General features: G+C 41.8%; 1 protein-coding gene across 7 annotated transcripts in view; it reads left to right on the top strand.

Annotated features, from left to right (window-relative positions):
* LOC125745501 (TOX high mobility group box family member 2-like) overlaps positions 1-17,349 on the top strand; it is a 108,302-nt gene extending 90,953 nt beyond the window's left edge. For all 7 annotated transcript variants that reach the window (XM_049018441.1, XM_049018444.1, XM_049018443.1 and 4 more), the window contains 5 exons: positions 577-804; positions 6,688-6,768; positions 10,803-11,192; positions 13,080-13,216; positions 15,746-17,349. In XM_049018441.1, coding sequence (XP_048874398.1) covers positions 577-804; positions 6,688-6,768; positions 10,803-11,192; positions 13,080-13,216; positions 15,746-15,788 — 879 coding nt within the window. In that variant the 3' untranslated portion in view covers positions 15,789-17,349. The remainder of the gene's footprint in view (positions 1-576; positions 805-6,687; positions 6,769-10,802; positions 11,193-13,079; positions 13,217-15,745) is intronic.
* Positions 17,350-18,459: the final 1,110 nt, after the last annotated feature.

Here is an 18,459-nt window from a genome sequence, read left to right as displayed (position 1 = left end):
AGACGCAATGATCCACGATTGGATTCCTGGGTGAGTGTGAGCCAGAGGCCCGAATAGATGTGTATGATTACAAGTTGCCGTTGCGATGTTCGAGAAAGTTTGTGAAAAGATGGGCCTGTTTTAAATCGGCATGGTGACTTAGCCTGTCATATTTTCATAGCTTGGGCTTGGATAAGATTTCCTGGAAATGAAGCGGTGAGGGTGTGAAGAGTGAGTTTGCGATGATCTTCTCCGTGCATTTTCAGGGTTCCTCAGCAGCTCGTCTTCCCAGCCTGTTGCTTCCTTGTGTGGTAGTTGCCTGTCAGAATACCCTGACTGTCATCTTTGCGGGCTCCACACTGACTTGTATTTCTCAAGTTGTGTGCAATGTTGGCATCTCGCTTGACTCCCTGCTTGTTTTTTGCTTTGTCGCGGGTGCTCAGACATAAACCTTCACGCTGCCCCCAAAGTCCTGAAACCCAGAGAAGATTTTCTTTTAAGCGCTTCTAATTTTGAGCATGTCCGCTTTCTTGAATGATCTCAGACCTGCAAGCAGCTCCCGGGCGTTCGCTGATGTGTCCCCGTTGCACCTTTCAGATCACCGGGGAGAAGCGGCCCTCTTCGGAGGCGATGAAGAAGCCCAAGCCGCAGAAGAAGAAGAAGAAGAAGGACCCAAATGAGCCTCAAAAGCCTGTCTCGGCCTACGCTCTCTTCTTCAGGGACACACAGGCTGCCATTAAGGGCCAGAATCCCAATGCCACCTTCGGAGACGTCTCGAAGATCGTGGCGTCCATGTGGGACGGCCTGGCAGAGGAGCAGAAGCAGGTGAGCCTCATAATAAGTGTGGAATTATGTGAATCAGTAAAACAAGTTGCAAAATAACACGTTCAACTGTGAAATTACTGTAGTTTACCAAGGCACTATGGAGGGCAAACCCCTCCATAGTGCCTGACAGTCAGGAATACAGCGCGGTCTACAAGCAAAAAGTACCGCTTAAGCCTCAGCAAATCTGACCAAACAAACAAACAAAGTCAAAGAAGCATAATGCCATAAAAATCCCTTGATATGCTTTCGTTTCAAATACAGATATCTCATCCTGGGTAGATGTCACTGAGTGGAGAATACCCTGACTGTCATCTTTGCGGGCTCCACACTGACTTGTATTTCTCAAGTTGTGTGCAATGTTGGCATCTCGCTTGACTCCCTGCTTGTTTTTTGCTTTGTCGCGGGTGCTCAGACATAAACCTTCAGGCTGCCCCCAAAGTCCTGAAACCCAGAGAAGATTTTCTTTTAAGCGCTTCTAATTTTGAGCATGTCCGCTTTCTTGGATGATCTCAGACCTGCAAGCAGCTCCCAGGCGTTCGCTGATGTGTCCCCGCTGCACCTCTCAGATAACCGGGGAGAAGCGGTACATGTCCGTGTACAATGCCTTCCTGACAATAATAAAAATAAGAGTAATAATAATAATCATCATCATCATGCCTTGAAGAGCAGATTCTATGGTCTATAGATGAAGCTCACATTATTTAGTCTGAAGCATTGTGAGGTGGTCTATAGATGAAGCTCACATTAGTTTATATCACACTGTGAGATGGTCTACAGATGAAGTCCACATTTTTTAGTCTGTAGCCCTGCGATATGGTTATATATGAAGCTCACATTATTTACTCTAAAGCACTGTAAGGTGGTCTATTGATGAAGCTCACATTATTTAGTGTGACACAGTGAGAGATTGTGTACAGATGAAGGCCACCTTAATGAAGTAGCCCTGATTTGTTGAAATACCCATTGATTGGATTCTTTTCAAAGGAAAAGTCCCTTGGCTCTCATTAAAATGTGCGATTTATTCGGCTTACTTAATGCCAGAAAGAAAAGTTTCACAACCTAATTGTAGTGCAGACAAGTAGCTGAATTATTCGAGCTGAATAGTTGACGGACAAAATGATGTTGCACCGATGATGTTTACCGATTTGTTGGGTTATTTTTCCTTTCTTCTGACTCCAGAATAACTACTAATCTGTTGAGTTATGCCGTTCACAGAGAGCATTCTCAAATCTAATGTATAGCCAAGGTCTGGGGGCTGTGCATTCCACACCCTGCGGTAAATTCTTGCCTCCCTCTGTTGGCCCTTCACAATGAATCTTCATTGTGCTCCTGACACCCTTGAATGTGAATACCTCATTTCCTGTCTTTTTATTTATATCGGTTGCCTGGTGATTTGATCATGCTGAGAATACAAGATTAGCAATTGCCTCGTCCTTGAATTTGCCTCAAGGACACCTGTTCAGGAAACGCTGCTATTGTTTGTGTCTTAACCCTTTCCTTGCTGAGATTGCAATGGCGGTTTTGTCCACGTTGCTTGCTTTTCTTCAGATTTAAACAATATGCATGACACCTATTATATATGAACCAGCATGGTGCACTTGTTTTGTTTACATACACATTCTATTCTTACAGGGTCTGCCAAATTGATCAGTAATAATGTGTTTGGTGCTAATAATTGTCCTTATTATTAGGATTATAAAGGTGTTGTTAAATTTTAATGCCAGTGTTCATGTTTGCAATAGTCTTGAGATTGTAAGCGTTGTAAATCTTTTCCTTCCTATATAGATTTTAGCAAAGCATCATATACTAGTCTATTTTTGTATGTATACCTGAAGCTGTTCATTCCGCAGTGTTGGATATCTCCTTTGGCATTCAACTTCACCCACCTACACCAAGTCGCAAAGAACAAAATATTGCTGTTTTTAATTATGAAATGATACTCTGTGTATTTTTATTTGTGCAAAATTCAGTGGGAAAGAATGGTATTTGAATAACAGCATTGCTGACGATTTGAGGTGCTAGTTGCTTTATTCTGGTAACCCAAATACTGCTACAAAGTTTCAGCGACAGGCATAAGCAAAGATTTGAATAAAAATAAACATGCAGTCTTTTCAGGTCGTCGTATAAAGCAGGAAACATGCTATGTGTCAGGGTGACACTAATAAGATACCATTTGTCTTCCGCTGAAGTTTCACTCGCGCCCAATTTCCTACATAATTAACTGTCAAATACTACAATTATCCTACAATTAAAACCTGCCCAAGTAGACCACTGTGGTTCCTTGGGCACCTTCTGTTTTTTTCTGCTTCTCATAGGTTATAAATTAAATAACTCTTTTCAATGCAGGAATCTAAGGTGTGTTGGCGTAAAGTAGATAGCCCTGGGTAACACTGTAACACTGGATGAATATCTGCAGTTAAGGGTTCGATTTACAGCCAACGCTCTGTGTCTGTAACATTTGCATATGTAGGCAAGCCCACTTTCCTTTGTACTCTTGGATTATTATTATTATTATTATCTGTTTTTATAAAGATTAATGCAAATTTCAAGGTTAATTTAACTATAGAAAACCAAGCTTTTCTTCAGCATTTTGCTTCAGGGAGGATTTTTTTTCTTAATACAAAACAAACACATCACCTGAGTTTCCCTGTATAACGACGTCCCCTCGTGTCAGTTTTATTCTTATTAAATTACCATTTATCTGTTTAAAAAACCTTGGGACCTAGAATAACCCGTTATTAACGTTTTCCATCGGGCGATGACGCAGGTCGCCCGGGGACCTGAGGAGATCGCGTCATTTTTTTCACTCAAAGAGAGGTTCTAGCTCATTTCTCCAAATGAAAGGGAATGGAATTGGTTTGCTAGTGCAGTGGAGGATGGAGTATGGAAATGAGTGAATGTCAGCAGCACAATGATGAGCGAACGGGGGGTTTGTGTTGGGCCAGAGTTATTAACCCCTGGCTGCCCGGCGGCTGTCTCCAACCTCCAGTAACATCCTTTAGAAAATTTATTAACATTTTAATATATAGCCCTTGTCTTGGGGAATGGAATATCACAGAGGATTTCCTAACAGTTTGAGAACCAAGTCGTTTAATTAGATACTTAGCATATTATGTTCTATTCAGAACCAAATAATTCCCTCTAGCATGCAACATCCATTCACTTGGACTATCAAGTTTCTAATCACACATACACCTATGCTAACAGACATCTTATCATGGCTCGGACGTCAGGACTTGCCGATTTATTATTGTAAACTGCAAAACAAGACATATAAAACAGTATAAAGCATGGTTCCAAGTCTTCTGTCATAAGAAACGGGAAACGTAGACGATCTGGGGCTGCTCGCTGGATGCGAGGTTCCGGGGAAAGGCGTGAATGAAGGACTGATGCACGAGGGAAAGGTTCTCTACTTCACAGTATCTTTTGGTAGCAGTAACATCTTTACATATAAAGCTCATGACAACGTAATATGACGTCTACTCAACCATTCCACAGTCACCCTGCCTTTACTTCTACGTTCGATGTCAGCGTACCAAAGGCAGCTACTCCAAGGTTACGCAACAATTTTATGAAAATTTAGCTTTTACCCTTACAATCGACATCTGATTACCAAACCAATCTCCAAACATCGGTATGAAACTGAGGTTTTCGCCACCATTGAGCCTCAGTCAATGCTCTCTTCTTAGTAGAAGCCTACATCAAATAAATCTTAATTGGATTCCGGGCTGCACAGGTGCTGCATTCTTTCTGCATGCAGGCGACCGTACGCTGCTTTACCCAGGTTGTTTACCTTTCTTTGTTCCTCTATGCAAGCCACCCTGTGGAGGTTATTGAAGCCACAGATGTTAAAGCTAAACATCAAAGTCAAACATCTATCCATCTATACATGTCCCGTATTCAGCACAGGGACTCATGGTTAAGCCAGACACTTAAAATATTACAATTACCTCAGTATTATCTTACACTCAGTGACATCTACCCAGGATGAGATATCCGTATTTGAAACGAAAGCATATCAAGGGATTTTTATGGCATTATGCTTCTTTGACTTTGTTTGTTTGTTTGTTTGGTCAGATTTGCTGAGGCTTAAGCGGCACTTTTTGCGTGTAGACGCCGCTGTATTCCTGACTGTCATGTTCTTCAGTTAACACTCGCACACTGGTAGAAGGAAGTGCCACAGTTTAAACCGTATTTGCATCGATGTCATTTTCGTGCTGATGAGTCAGACGCATGCCCCCCTCATGCCTTCTATTTTTTGGACTTATTGAATTCCCTGGGGACCTTTTTTCAAGTTACACCCGGGCGTTACAGAGTCTCCCTGCTGTCAGCAGGGTAGTTTTATACTATCGGAGCACCTGCTCTGCGGTGCGGTGGGGGGGGGAGTCTACATTTAATTTATTCCAAGCCCAGACTGTGCGATAGATTGCTAGCATTTGGCTGCTGGAAACGATGTGCTGTAAACCGTATTTAAACAGCTGCGTCCCTCCACAATCGCTTTAAGAGAAAGGTCACCTGAACAGAAAACACTTTTTTTTCTGTTGCCCAGTATTAAAGTGTCTGACAGGGGACCTAATTCCCATTCAGCAAGGTGATCCAGACCAAGCACACCTGCCTCGGTCTGCCCCCCCTCCGTCATTTGTCACAGTCCCTGGTAATCGCTCGGCATGTCAGCGGGGTTCGGAGTTATTGTCTTCTTTAATTAACTGGTTATCAAACAAGAACATTTCATTAAGGTACAATTACTAGCTAATTCTGCTGGGACACCCCAATGTCAGGATTACGACCACAACATATGCTCCTAGCAGCGTAGTTATTTTTAATACATTCCGACCTGCGAGCCTCCGACGGCTTCAATTGCTAATGAATCCACTCGCTTTTGAATAATTAGGAATCCTTAGGCATGGTAATTTATTAAGAAAAAAAATACCCGTCATTGTGTGAATCATTAGCTCTGTTAAATGAATTTGAAATTAAAACTGCTGGGAGTCCTTTGGAGTTCATTAAGAAGGCGGCGGGGCTTGTATCAATATTTAAGTGGCGGGACTTGAGGTCGCAAGTTTTGTTTGAAAATATTAACGCCGCAGCCATAAGGACAGAATAACAACAGGAGCGGATGGCGGATCCGATATCAGCGCGCTCTCACTGAGGTACCCTTTCTAAGACAGCTCCTCTCTTCGTTTGGTTACTGAGATCTTTGATAATAGACCCTCAAGAGTGAGCTTTATGTAAATCCCATCAGTTTTCTTAACAAAGGCACAAACGATACAGACACCGTCTTTAATTCCACCAAAAAAACTTCACTACAATAGGCTTTAATTATATCTAAGACTCTTCTTTTTTGTACTGCTTAATAAGCCCCCCGGGGAGATACATAGTTTCCTCCTCTACAATTTAGGTTAGACTGCTCGGAACTTAAAGGAATGTTTGTGATGTAATTCTTGCACATGGTCTTGTGCTTAATTCGAGGATGGAATTTACCCTACGAGATGTCTATCAGGCTGAGATAACTAAATTAGTGCTGCTTGTTCTGTGACACGGGCTGTCCATTGAGCTATTCATCAGCCTGAATGCATTTAGGTCCAGAGCCAAAAATGCATCAATCTTGCGACCCAACTGGAAAACAATCTGCGTTTGGTTTATTTTGTTTTCTATTATTATTTTAAGATATGTTACGCGCCAAGAAAAAAAAAAGCAACTGCTGTCATCTGTGAGACAATCGTAAGCCAGAAAGATAAGTCACATGACGTGGGTGAAACGGCCCAATAGGCCGAGGACGATGGCGACTCAGTGACGGGGGTTTGCACTGCTTCCGTTCCCCCTGCTGGGCCAAGGCGAGCCCGGCCACTCCCTCTAACCGTGATTCTGTTTGGTCCCTCACAGGGGTACAAGAGGAAAACAGAAGCCGCCAAGAAGGAGTATCTGAAAGCTCTGGCCACGTACAGAGCCAGTCTGGTTTCCAAGGTAACGCCGACAATGCCTTTGATTTACAGAGGTCAGGCCTGATATAGCGGTGATAAATTGGAATGAGAATTCTTGCTTATCCCGAGGGAGGGGCAGCTCGGTGAGCTGTGGCACTATGAGACCAGCCCCCACTCCGCTCCAGCAGGCCCCATAGGATAAGAAACACACACCGTGGGTCAAACGAGGGACAAGTTTACAAACTCGCACTGGGCTGTGTTTACAAGCAAGCTTTCCTTCCCACGGTGGCGTTAGCGGAGCCCTCAAAAACTCCCGGGCGCTTAAATCAAGCTCAATTTCCAGTATAGCTAAGACTGTATGACATCCCACCCCGCAAAAAAAAACACAATCTGCAAATTATTTCCATAACGAGATATGCAAAAACATGATGCATTCGCAAATGAAGCATTGTCTGCATCCGTGTGGATCAACACACATCAAACCACCTCGTGGAAACAATCTGTATCCCGCCAATGTCCTGATTTATGTGGGGACGTCTCAGCAGCTGTTTTGCTGTTGTGGAATATATTCGTCTGCGGAATGAATGCGGTCGTCCACGATATCAACGGCGGCGAAAGCGCAGCTCTCTGTTCACCCAGTGCGATTTAGATATAATCTCGGGGAGTGCTGTGTTTCTGTGTCACGTTTTTTAACGTTCGCATGGGGAGAGGCCTTATAGAAATGTAACAAGTAAAAATGAATGCACATAGGACCTCAGATAGCTTGCACGTCGTATAAATCGAGAACCCGCTCGCTATAACTAAGCATACTTTTGGAGAACTCTGGAGAAGGAGACTGGATTACTTGAATAAATTATGCACCCTGCTTAAAGCCTCCGAAGTGAGCAGATAGGCCCTGAAATCTAATCTTTCCAGCCTGCAAATGTTTGTTGTAAGCTTGTTTTTCTTCCAAAATGCATTTTTATGCCCCCCCCTCCCCCCCCCCTCAAAAGACACACACCAAATTTTACAACCCTCCCCCCGTCCCAAAAAAAAAAAAACAAGAGGTGTGATTTCAGTCAGAATGGTGTCTTCATCAGTCTGTTCCTATGGCAGCCATTATTAAGAACCAGTCTCATCTGTCATTTTGCATAATTAAATGTTCTGTCAAATCTGTAATTCAGATGTGTGATTGATGTTTGCGGTGAATGGGTTTGCATTCTAAATGCTGTGAGGAACTTAAAGATTCATACCGAGCTGTTTTTTTTTTTTTTGTTCCTTATCAAAATTCAAAGAGACGTTTGGGAATCTAAGAAACACAATTTATCATATGAATTATTTGAATCCCCCGTTACCTATTAAATCACAAATACATGTATTGAGAAGACTGCATAATCAAGCTTCTGTCCAGCTCAGTGAGCAGTGTTATTGCCTCCCGCCTCTGGAGTTGCGGGTTCGAGTCCGTACCTGGCGAGCGAGCGCGTTCTCCTGTGTTCTGATGATGAGACGGTGTGTGACGCTGTGGGTTCGGGCCAGGATGGGAAATTCGCTGGGTTCAAGTCCCATAGTCAGATAGAGTGATTTAACCATTGGGCCCTTCAGTGGGGCCCTTAACCCCAATTGATCCAGGGACTGTCTAACCCCAACCTCTCAATTATATGTCACTTTGGATAACAGTCTCTGCTAAATAAATAAATGTTAAATGTTCCCCCAGTCCAAGGATACTGTTTCAGGATCACATGACTGGGTGTCTCCCAATTAATTTGAATGTCCTCCAATGGACTAGGCAGCCCCTCCTTCATGGGATAGGCTACAGGTCACCATAAGAGGCTGGAGAGGTGGGACCAGTAATGAATGGATACACAAAACAGGAATTGAATGACTTTACCCCATGATGAGATACATGTCACCAGTCACATGTTGACTGATTCACATATTACATGTAGGTACTTCTAGCATTTTCCCTGCCCCCTGTTCCATGATTTATGGGATGCGTCCCCGGCTCTCCATGACCCTGGACTGGATAAGTTGTTAATGGATGGATGGATGGATGGATATAATTTTGAAAACTGATAAGTTATTTATGTAATGTGTAGTCACCTTCTACAGTTTTTAGAGATGTGTAACTCACTCTGATACAGTATATCCTTTATACCATCTTCTTTCCACAACTTTGATCATTTTTTCTGTCGTTAACTTCGCTTTTCACCAGCTGATGCGACACGAGCCCACGGCACACCCACGTTAAGAGACGGTCAAGAAAATGTGATTACGTTTTGTGCATTGCTTGTTTCCAGCACATAAAATGTAACCCACTTATATAAATGTAAATAATAATAGTAATAATAATACATTTATTTCATAATTGGGGGGGGTATGGGGGAGGGGGGGGGCATGTATGTTATCAAGAGGGCATTGGACCCCCCCCAACCCCTGAACCGTTCCTGGATGAGTTTCCCGAAACCATCTTAACGATACGTCGTTCGTAAGTTCTATGTTAAAAGACAAATTTTACCAAGGATGCAGCACTGAGAAGGTTTCGGGAAACTCGCCTCCTGTCCCCAGCTTCCTCAGAAGCCTACAGCATACAGAAATACACTGGCTACTGTAGACTGCCGGGGCATCTCTAGCAGCTTTCTGCACACATGAAAGGGGCCGAGCCTCCTCAGAAAGCAGAGCTTTCCCCGGCCTCTGCAGATGTCTTATGGTTTAAACTCTGTTCGCATCACCGTCATTTTGCCGCTGATGACTCAGACACATGCCACTCTACACTTCCTATCTTTTGGTTTTCTCGAATTCCCTGGGGACCTTTTTCCAAGTTACACCCGGGCGTTACAGACTCTCCCCGCTATCAGCGGGGTCGTTTTTTTACTATCGGAGCACCTGCTCTGTGGTGCGGTGGGGGTGGGGGTGGGGGGGGTGTCTACATTTAATGTATTCCAAGCTCAGGCTCTGCCATAGATTCCAAGCACTTGGCGGCTGGAAACAGTCTGCTGTAAACTGTATTTAAACAGCTGCGTGCCCCCCCCCCCCCCCCACACCCACGCAATCGCTTAAAGGGAAAGGTCACTTGAACAGAAAACACTTTTTTTCCTGTTGCCCAGTATTTGAGTGTCTGACAGGGGGCCTCATTCCCATTCAGCAAGGTGATCCAGACCAAGCACACCTGCCTCGGTCTGCCCCCCTTGTCATTTGTCACAGTTCCTGGTAATCGCTCAGCATGTCTTTAATTAACACACTGGCAGATTCACACGCCACATCTGTGTTCCACTGACATGCTATCTCGGGTGTCGCCTGTCTCATGCCCTGTGTATCCTGGGATAGACTCCATGTTTATGTCCCGTACAGAGCAGTGCTTATGCAAGATAGTAGGATGGATGAATGAACTGATGGATATGTGTGTAACTCACACATTAAAGTTATTAAATCTGTTATGCAGGACACACCCAATTTATTCTCATCCCACACAGACTCACATTTTCACCACCTTACATAATCATACTGTAAAAAATGCAAATCTCTTTGGTTAAAAGCATTCAGTAAGCAACTAACTGTAAATTATACATTACATAGTTACATTCCTTTAAGGAGGTATACTATTCTTATAACTTGGGTGTAGGGTAACACTGAAGGCCATATTTTCAGTAATTTATAAACGTATTCATAACAAAAATGCATTATAAAGCATTATAAACATGGCAATAAACACTTCTCAAAAGATATGACATTATAGCCATGTGCATTATGTATTATGAATGCTTTATGAAGCTCTTGTCTATAATGCACTATAGATACCTTCATAATGCATTATAATACTTGGTATAAGAATTATGGATGCTTTGTCCTGCATTATGAAGGTATCTATTGTGCATTATAGATGATAGCTTCATAAGGCAGTCATAATGCATGATGTGTTACGCCTTTTTATAAATTTTTATAGCTATGTTTATAATATTTTATGAATGCATTATAATGCATTATGAATGTGTTTATAAATTACTAAAAACATGGCCTTCAGTAAAGTGTAACATGAATGTTATGTACTATAAAAGTTAAAAGGCACTTCTGGCCATTGATCCCTTGATGCTTTTTTTGCAGAACTACAGTGATCCAGTGGAAACTAAAAGTGCCCAGACAAGCCAACCGTCCCACATGATGGCGCCGAAGCAGCCACTGTACAGTGTTCCGGCCCAGACCTCGTCTCCCTACCTGGGCCCCGGCTCGTTCCCCCTGTCCGACCTGCAGAGCTATGCCGGGCCCCCGCGCCACAGCCTCTCCCGGACCCTCAGCCAGTCACAGATGTTGCCCAGCATGAGTGCCTCTCCTCCATCCTCCTTTCAGATCAGCCCGCCTCTGCACCAGCAGCTCTCGCTGCACCAGAGCTCCATTCTCAACCAGCCAATCCGCATGCAGCAGGTGCAGTCGCAGCCAATCATCCCGCACCAGATGGGGCTTCAGCCGCCGCTCCACTCTCCCCCGGGTCAGCAGGTCAGTGACTCTGCCTGAAATATCCAATCAGCAAACGCCGATCTTCAGGACTGTGTAAGAGCTTCACTCACAGGGTGACAAGAGGGTTTTCGAAAGCATTAACATTTAGAATCTGTTACCAAATACTAATAATATATAATAATAATAAAACTGCACGGGCTAAATCCCAGGGCTATGTTGCAGGACACCATCGAAGATTCAGATGCTGAGTTTAGCTCTGAGTTATATAAGAGCAGCAAAGTGCTTAGATAAGGTCTTCTCAAATTCACCATACCCGACATTACCTGGGGTATTGTAATAGGGAGAGCATTATTTGAAAGACAATACAGAAATTGCATTTTTTTCCTCTCCCAGTGCAATTTCTGACCTGGCGCTGTGTAATAATAAAGAATGAGTAGCACCCAGTTGATAGATGTTATTGAAGAATGTTTTGCATAATTTCATGCTCACTTGAGGAAATATCTTAAAGTAAGTAGAAAGCTTGCAAGCAGCAGGCTGGGATTAACGATAAATGTGACTTTAGCAGAAGCCGTACTTCAAAAATATTTTATTAAAGGCCTAAAATGTATTCATACGCAGTACAAAAGTTCAAAAGAGTCTTTGATAGAAACTTTTAAAAAGATTTTCGAAAAGCAAAACGGTGTGTTGATGTGAAAAAGAGCTTTTTTTCACAGTAGTAAGATGTCATTTAAAGTGTTAGATTAAGAAGGCATATTATAGAACAGGACACTAATGAAATGCCACGTATTTCTGTGGACCATTCGGTGTGTGATCCTTATTGATCTTGAAACAAATAAATTCCAAGACTGTGATATTACTTCCTCAGCTGTTCTGAAGGATAAGAGGCCCTGTTATTCAGAAGATGCAACTTGCTTTATTGTAGAGATTGTAATAGGTACGAAAAACTGAAGATTATTAAAAGGGGAAATTTAACCAGTTCTTCCAGCTACAGGGCTTGGGTGACCATCTAATCCATGTCAGAGGGGGACAATATGAGCTACTTCAGGTTTTACAAACTACTTTAAAACCGAAAGGCTCCTGTGCTTGGAAAAATTGTTCAGTTCTTGTGCTTTTACTGTTGAAAGACTGATCCAGCTGTTTCATATTAACATTAGTGACACATGCATGATTATATAGGAGACTGACCAATCAGCACACGGCAAGAACTCAGTGCTTTAAGTTCTTTTACTTAAAATAGTAGTTTACAAACCTTGCCCTGGTGCATAGCGGCGGCCTAGACAATTGATTCTGTGGTCATCCTATATAGGGCACTTGGTGTTCGTCTGTGGCAGGTAAGGTAATGTAGTAGTAGTAGAGGGCTGTGTGTTAAACTGTAACATGTTAAGAGACAAGCAGCACAAATTCTTAACTAAAATACTGGATTCAACCATGGTATCAGGAAAAGAGACAGCGTGGAAATTTCTGTACTGATTTGTTTAGGTTTATTTAGAACAGAATATAAACACAAAGACTAATATTAAAACTAAATACCATGTAGTGTATTATCAATATAGTTACAGAGCTGGGAAATTGAACAGTTTTCATTAAACAGAAAGAATTATTTAAATCATTTAGAAATACAAATGACCACCAACCATACCGATAAACCTACCCGGACGGAAGGCTCGACCTTTCTTGTTGTACTTTTTTATATTATTACACCACATCCATAATTTTTCATTTTAATGGCTATTAACTATATGAATAATCAGGGGAGAGCTGATTGACTTTCTCATATATATATATATATATTTTTTATGTGGGTGTTGCGTATGAGAGGGTCCAGTTTTGGTGCCTCTTCCTATGTAGATGTGAGGAGGTGCAGATCATGGCTGAAAGAAGCAAATGTGATGTGATGCTCAGGGTCTTACTCTTCATTTCCGGCAGGGCTTCTCACATATCCAGTCAGAGTATCCGAGCAGCGTTGGCTCTCAGTCTCCGGGGGCACCCAACCCCGTGGGGGGGCAGAATCCTGAGTGGGACAACGAGTACTGCAATCGGGATTGCGGAGGAAGCCACTGCAGGTAAAGCATCCATCAAATACAGCTTATCGTTGCGAGAGAGAACATAAAACTCTGCACTTCACCCTACATCGGCTGTAAAACCCTGAATTCTTAATTGGCTTTTCCCAAGAGTGGTTTAGATTTTGTAGCTCAGACTGAGCTTTGACTCTCGGCCATGGTGACTAGAGGCTGCGCAGGTTTAAGGGGGATGGCTGGTCAGCACGTAAGTGCCCTCTGCAGACCTGTCGATTGTATTGCACCTGTAACTAACCAGTTGTGAAAAGGAGACCAATTGAGGTGCTTGCATTGTTCCTCAGTGGAAAAGCTGGCTGTCCTGTACTGTGACATTTAATAACATAGAAAGGGAATGTATTAAAGAAAAATGCATCTATATTTCAATAAGGAAAGACAAGAAATGGACAGGCTCAGTTTTAGCAATTTATAAAAATGGATCTTTTAATGCCGCAATTCAGATGAAGTGTCCTTCTCAAGGGTACATCAGCAGGTTCTTTCTTTGAGTGTGGACTGGACATAAGTCCTTGTTAACCAGAATATTGCCCGCTGACCTGTTTACTCGTCAGATATACTTAAGGTGCAGGAGCTCGTTAATTTTTGTTTCTCAGAGCAAAGGTCACATTATTATTTAGCTAAATTGCTGGCTGCTTTAAAGGCAGCTGCTAAAGGAGACTCCGGGTGCCGAACTATTGATGGCCGTGAAGTCAAACTCCCACAATAACGGAGCGCTGCTGAGCGAAAGAAAGAAGTAAAGGACACTCAGCCCTCCAGCACCGCCATGCCGCTTCTAAAAAGACGTGTCGCTAAACCGATGTTCCTGAGATTGTAACAGAACTTTGCCGAAGTTTATGCATGAATACTTTTAATGTGTGTCATAATATAGATATAATTATGCACAAAGCGGTCTTTAGGATTATGTGTTTGGAAGGAATGAAAGTGCTCAATTGGTTGTTAGCTTTTGATTTTAAGCACAAGTGCCCTGATTATTTTAGTTGAACAAAATTATAGAACACGATGTGTGGTTTAATTAAGAATAATGTGGGCATACATTTTACGGCAGCTATGTGGTAGGAAAACCACCCCATAGGCATTAAATAATAGACATTCACAGCAGTGGTATTCAGCAAGCTGTCCCACATTTAGCATAAAAAAATTGAAAATCTGTGAAAAGGCTGAAATTTGAATTTAAATCATCTGTAATAATTGCATATTTTGCATATAAATGCAAGAGAATTAACAAGGAAGACAGAAGTAATCACAAGTAAACTTGGGTGAAAACAACTCCTTAAAAAACATGTACTGACACTCACCTCACACTTACAGGTAATGCAAGGTCAAAGCCAACTTCCACTTTGTTCGTAGTTGTTGTTTTTTAAATACAGGGCAATCTATTCCCTGCTCATTAAGCATTATGGGGACCTTATTTCTCTCTAGGAAGACTGATGGTGAGATGACTCTCCATTTGCATTTGATTAAGTTTCTCTTGTACATCATCTTGCCAAGTTACATTGACAACAGCAGTGGTATAAATTTGTTTTTGTAAATAATGGGTCTCTGGCAATAGCAAACAAATATTAAAAATCATAAAGTTAATTTGCAAGAAATCTGTAATTTTTCACATCCAGTGGCATGAAGCATTTATTAAGATTTGAGCTCTATTGAGAAAACATCCCATTCTTTATCATGTGACAGATTTTATGCTTCATAAACATTTTTGCTGCTTTTATTAGTTTTTTATTGATGTTTCCATAATATTTCCGGTATGGCCTGAAAATCAGCAGATTTTAGTCTGTGTTGGTATTCTTGGTCAAATGAATATAAAGGTAATAGTTACTAATAACCACTGGTCATTGGTGTTGTGTGTTTACAGGTCAAGTAATTTGTTTTAAATCAAGTTAATCCTGCTTGTTTACTGCCTGTAAAAAAAGAAAAACAATTGCATTATTATCCCACTCAGGGTTACAGGTGCCTGGAGCTTATCCTAGGCAGCATAAATGGAATGCTGGTCCCATATATCTCTTACACACTCCTACAATAATTATGTTACTATGAAAAGTCACCTGACATAGGCCTTTGGGGTCAATTTGACCCCAGGGTAGACATGAGCGATATACTCATACACACTCAGTCAGTTGGGCACTCCCTGTGCCACACAGAGAGCATGTTCAGACTCCACACCCACCCACGCGAAGGTGGGCTCTGAACCCCTAATGCTGGCGGGGCATAGAAGCAGTGCTGGCCACTGAGCCACCTCGAAAATAACTGCATTCAGAACTAATCTCCATCTCCGAAAGGACAGCGCAACAAACAGTCACTGTGCTATCACCTTATAATTTAGATTTCCGAAAGTGTCCACATGACCCGCTACAAAACAAGAAAGCAAGAGTCATATTATGTGACCAGGAAAAAGAAGCACAGTGGATGAATTATGTCTTTGATTTAGTCTTAGATGGTTAATGAGTAGAAGTTGTCGTTTTGCAAGCGCATCCAGTAACTCCATCACACTCACGCCACCCTGTCTTTACTCTTTTTCAGCAGTAGCATGATAGCGAGGGACAAGCCTCTCTACCTCACTTGAAGCTGGAGGACCTTAAACAGAAAAGACACCGGGAAGCTCAACAGCCGCCGATTTAACTTCTATTTTTGTTGATTCTTTTTCTCTTTTTCTATTTACATTCAAGGATTTTGTGCAAGTCCTGAAGACTCCGAGAGAACCTCCTTTTTTTGCCAAGCACTTAGAATGCGCAGGCCTAAGCCAGGGCCCAACAGAGCACTCTTCGTATCTTTAATTAAAACTTAATATGAAATTAAAAAAAAAAACATAGGCAGATTTTTTCAGGGGTAATTCAGCTTTAATATATGAAGAACGAATCTTCTTGATTGCTTTTAATTTTTATTTTTTTTTTAAGTTTTCTTGTTTTATCTGTGTCTTGCTTGCTTGCCACAAGCTAACCCATGGACAATATCTGTAGGGAGCGAAATTGAGGGTCGATCCGTCGCCAACCTTACAGTGAGGATGAGAAAATCTGCGAGTGTTACCTCTCAATGAGGAGCGGAGCAGTGGTTTTAAGGAAAGAGCGAAACAAAACAAATGAGAACAGAAATGCGGGTTTTTCTCTTGTATGACAAGACATCTGGTAAGGTTAGACCAACCAATCTCGCACGGTGTGATTGTAAATATCACTTTCGCAGGATGGAATTGAGAATCTCGGGTACATGTCTGTACTCTTAGCACCAGCTGCGACTCCTCAGCTCATATTTAAAAATGATGTTTTGTGAATTTGAACTTGTGCAGGTGGACTCGATGAAGGATTTTCACACACTAAATCTTGAATTAAAACTGTGCTCTCTGGGTGTGTCTCTCCAGTAAAACAGATATAAGGACTAAGATTTAGTGTCCCGCAAGACGTGAAAAGATCTGGGGAAAAGAGACTGGCCTTTTTTATTTCGTTAGACCACATGACTGGGCAGGTCTGTGGAGAGTGGAGGCTCTGTACCAAGTTAATTTTTATTTCTCTTAACTTTCTTTATCATCTCCCCGTCCCCGACATAACTTGTACAGGTGAATAGGAAAAAAATAAAAGCTAGATGTGAAATGTTATTAAAGATAAACATGACAGTGCGTTTATAGTTTTACAGTAGTTTTACTAGGTGTTTTAGAATTGTGTTGAACTCATCTTTATAATTTTTTGTGGAAAAAAAAATGTATTTAGTTTTTATGCCGTACATTTGATTATACACTGTAGCAAACATTTAAGTTCAAAATAATGGACACGAGGGGAAGGCATCTCACACGTGTACAAACCTGCCAAATCAAAATGTCTCTTTGTAAAGCCAGTGACGAGAAGCGGATTTATCTACTAACTGTCGCATTACAGTTGCTTTTCCGCAATATTCCCTCTTCTTATTTAATTTTATTGACTGGTTTCCTATCTATTTATGAACGATATAAAGTAACTTTGGCTTGTTTTATCAAGGTGCATCATTATGTTTTTTTTATTATTTGTTTTATTGTCATTATAATTAATGATTATTTTTACATCTTTTCATGCTGGTTTGTTCCTTTTGTGCCGGCGAATTCATTTTGTGTCACAATGCTTCTTTTTTTCATTTGTCTGTAATAAAATGTTTAAAGTGGATTGTGTCTTGTTTTTATTTAAACACATGACTTATGGTAAATGCTAAGAATGTGACTCGCGTTTCACATGTTTCGGATAATGTTGAGCCCTGGCGACAGTGTTTTGGCATTTCGATGTGTCTGATGTTCCGTATCTTCATAACCCAGACTGGTTAGGGTTAGTTAGGGTTAGGGTTAGGGTTAGTTATTTTACATGCTTGTAAATTGCTTACAAAAGATATACTTACAGCAGGGGTGTCCAACTCCAGTCCTGTGTGGCAGGAGCCCTGTACATTTTTGGGTTTCCCCTCATTTAACACACCTGATTCATCTCCTTGTGCTAATTACCACACAACTCTTGAACTGAATCATTTATGGGGGAACAGGGAAAGAACTAAGCTATACAGGGCTCCGCCCCCCCCAGGACTGCAGTTGGGCGCCCCTGACTGGTCGTCAGTATGCTTAAACTTACACAGAAACAATGATGGAACATCAGTACTTCCAGGGTCATTAATAATGCTAAAAACCTTCAGAAACTATTGTGAAAGTTACTTGCTCTGCGCCCCTCTGGAGGGTCCAGGGTCCATATTCAGGGATGAGGTATTAGGACTGTACCCCTTTAATTTTAAAGCCTGGAGGGAAATTCGTACACAGTACTGTAATCCCAAATGAACCATTGTGAAAGGTAAGATCTGCTGAGTATGGATTGTGTGAACTGGAACACAGAAATGGGTCCTAGTTTATGCTACTAAATGGATTCAAATTTTTATTAAATAGGTGTTCATCATTAAGGGCATAAAAATAAGGTATAAAAAAACGGAGAATTGTTTTGATTACCTAAGAAGAAAATGTCAGTAATTCTAAATGGTAACAAGAAAGTCTCCCTGCTTGCTCAAAGCCATTTGAATGGACAGTGAAGGTCACATACCTCAGACCATCACAGGACAGATGTGAACATAGCAATCCTTTATGGTGCTACGTGGTGCTTTGCACATTTTGCAATTCATCTCTGCCTTGTTTCCATCTTTGTGGATTGAGCATTAATTGTACTGTCCCATTGTCTACTCCGCCCTCATGCCTCCCCCAGTTTTCGACCTTCTTCAGAAGAAAGCGAGACAATCACTGGCTCCTT

Source organism: Brienomyrus brachyistius, chromosome 6 (assembly GCF_023856365.1).
Source record: "Brienomyrus brachyistius isolate T26 chromosome 6, BBRACH_0.4, whole genome shotgun sequence".
In the NCBI taxonomy this organism is placed as follows: Eukaryota; Metazoa; Chordata; class Actinopteri; order Osteoglossiformes; family Mormyridae; genus Brienomyrus; species Brienomyrus brachyistius.
Note: the sequence above shows the minus strand (reverse complement) of the source record. Positions and strands in the feature narration are given on the sequence as shown.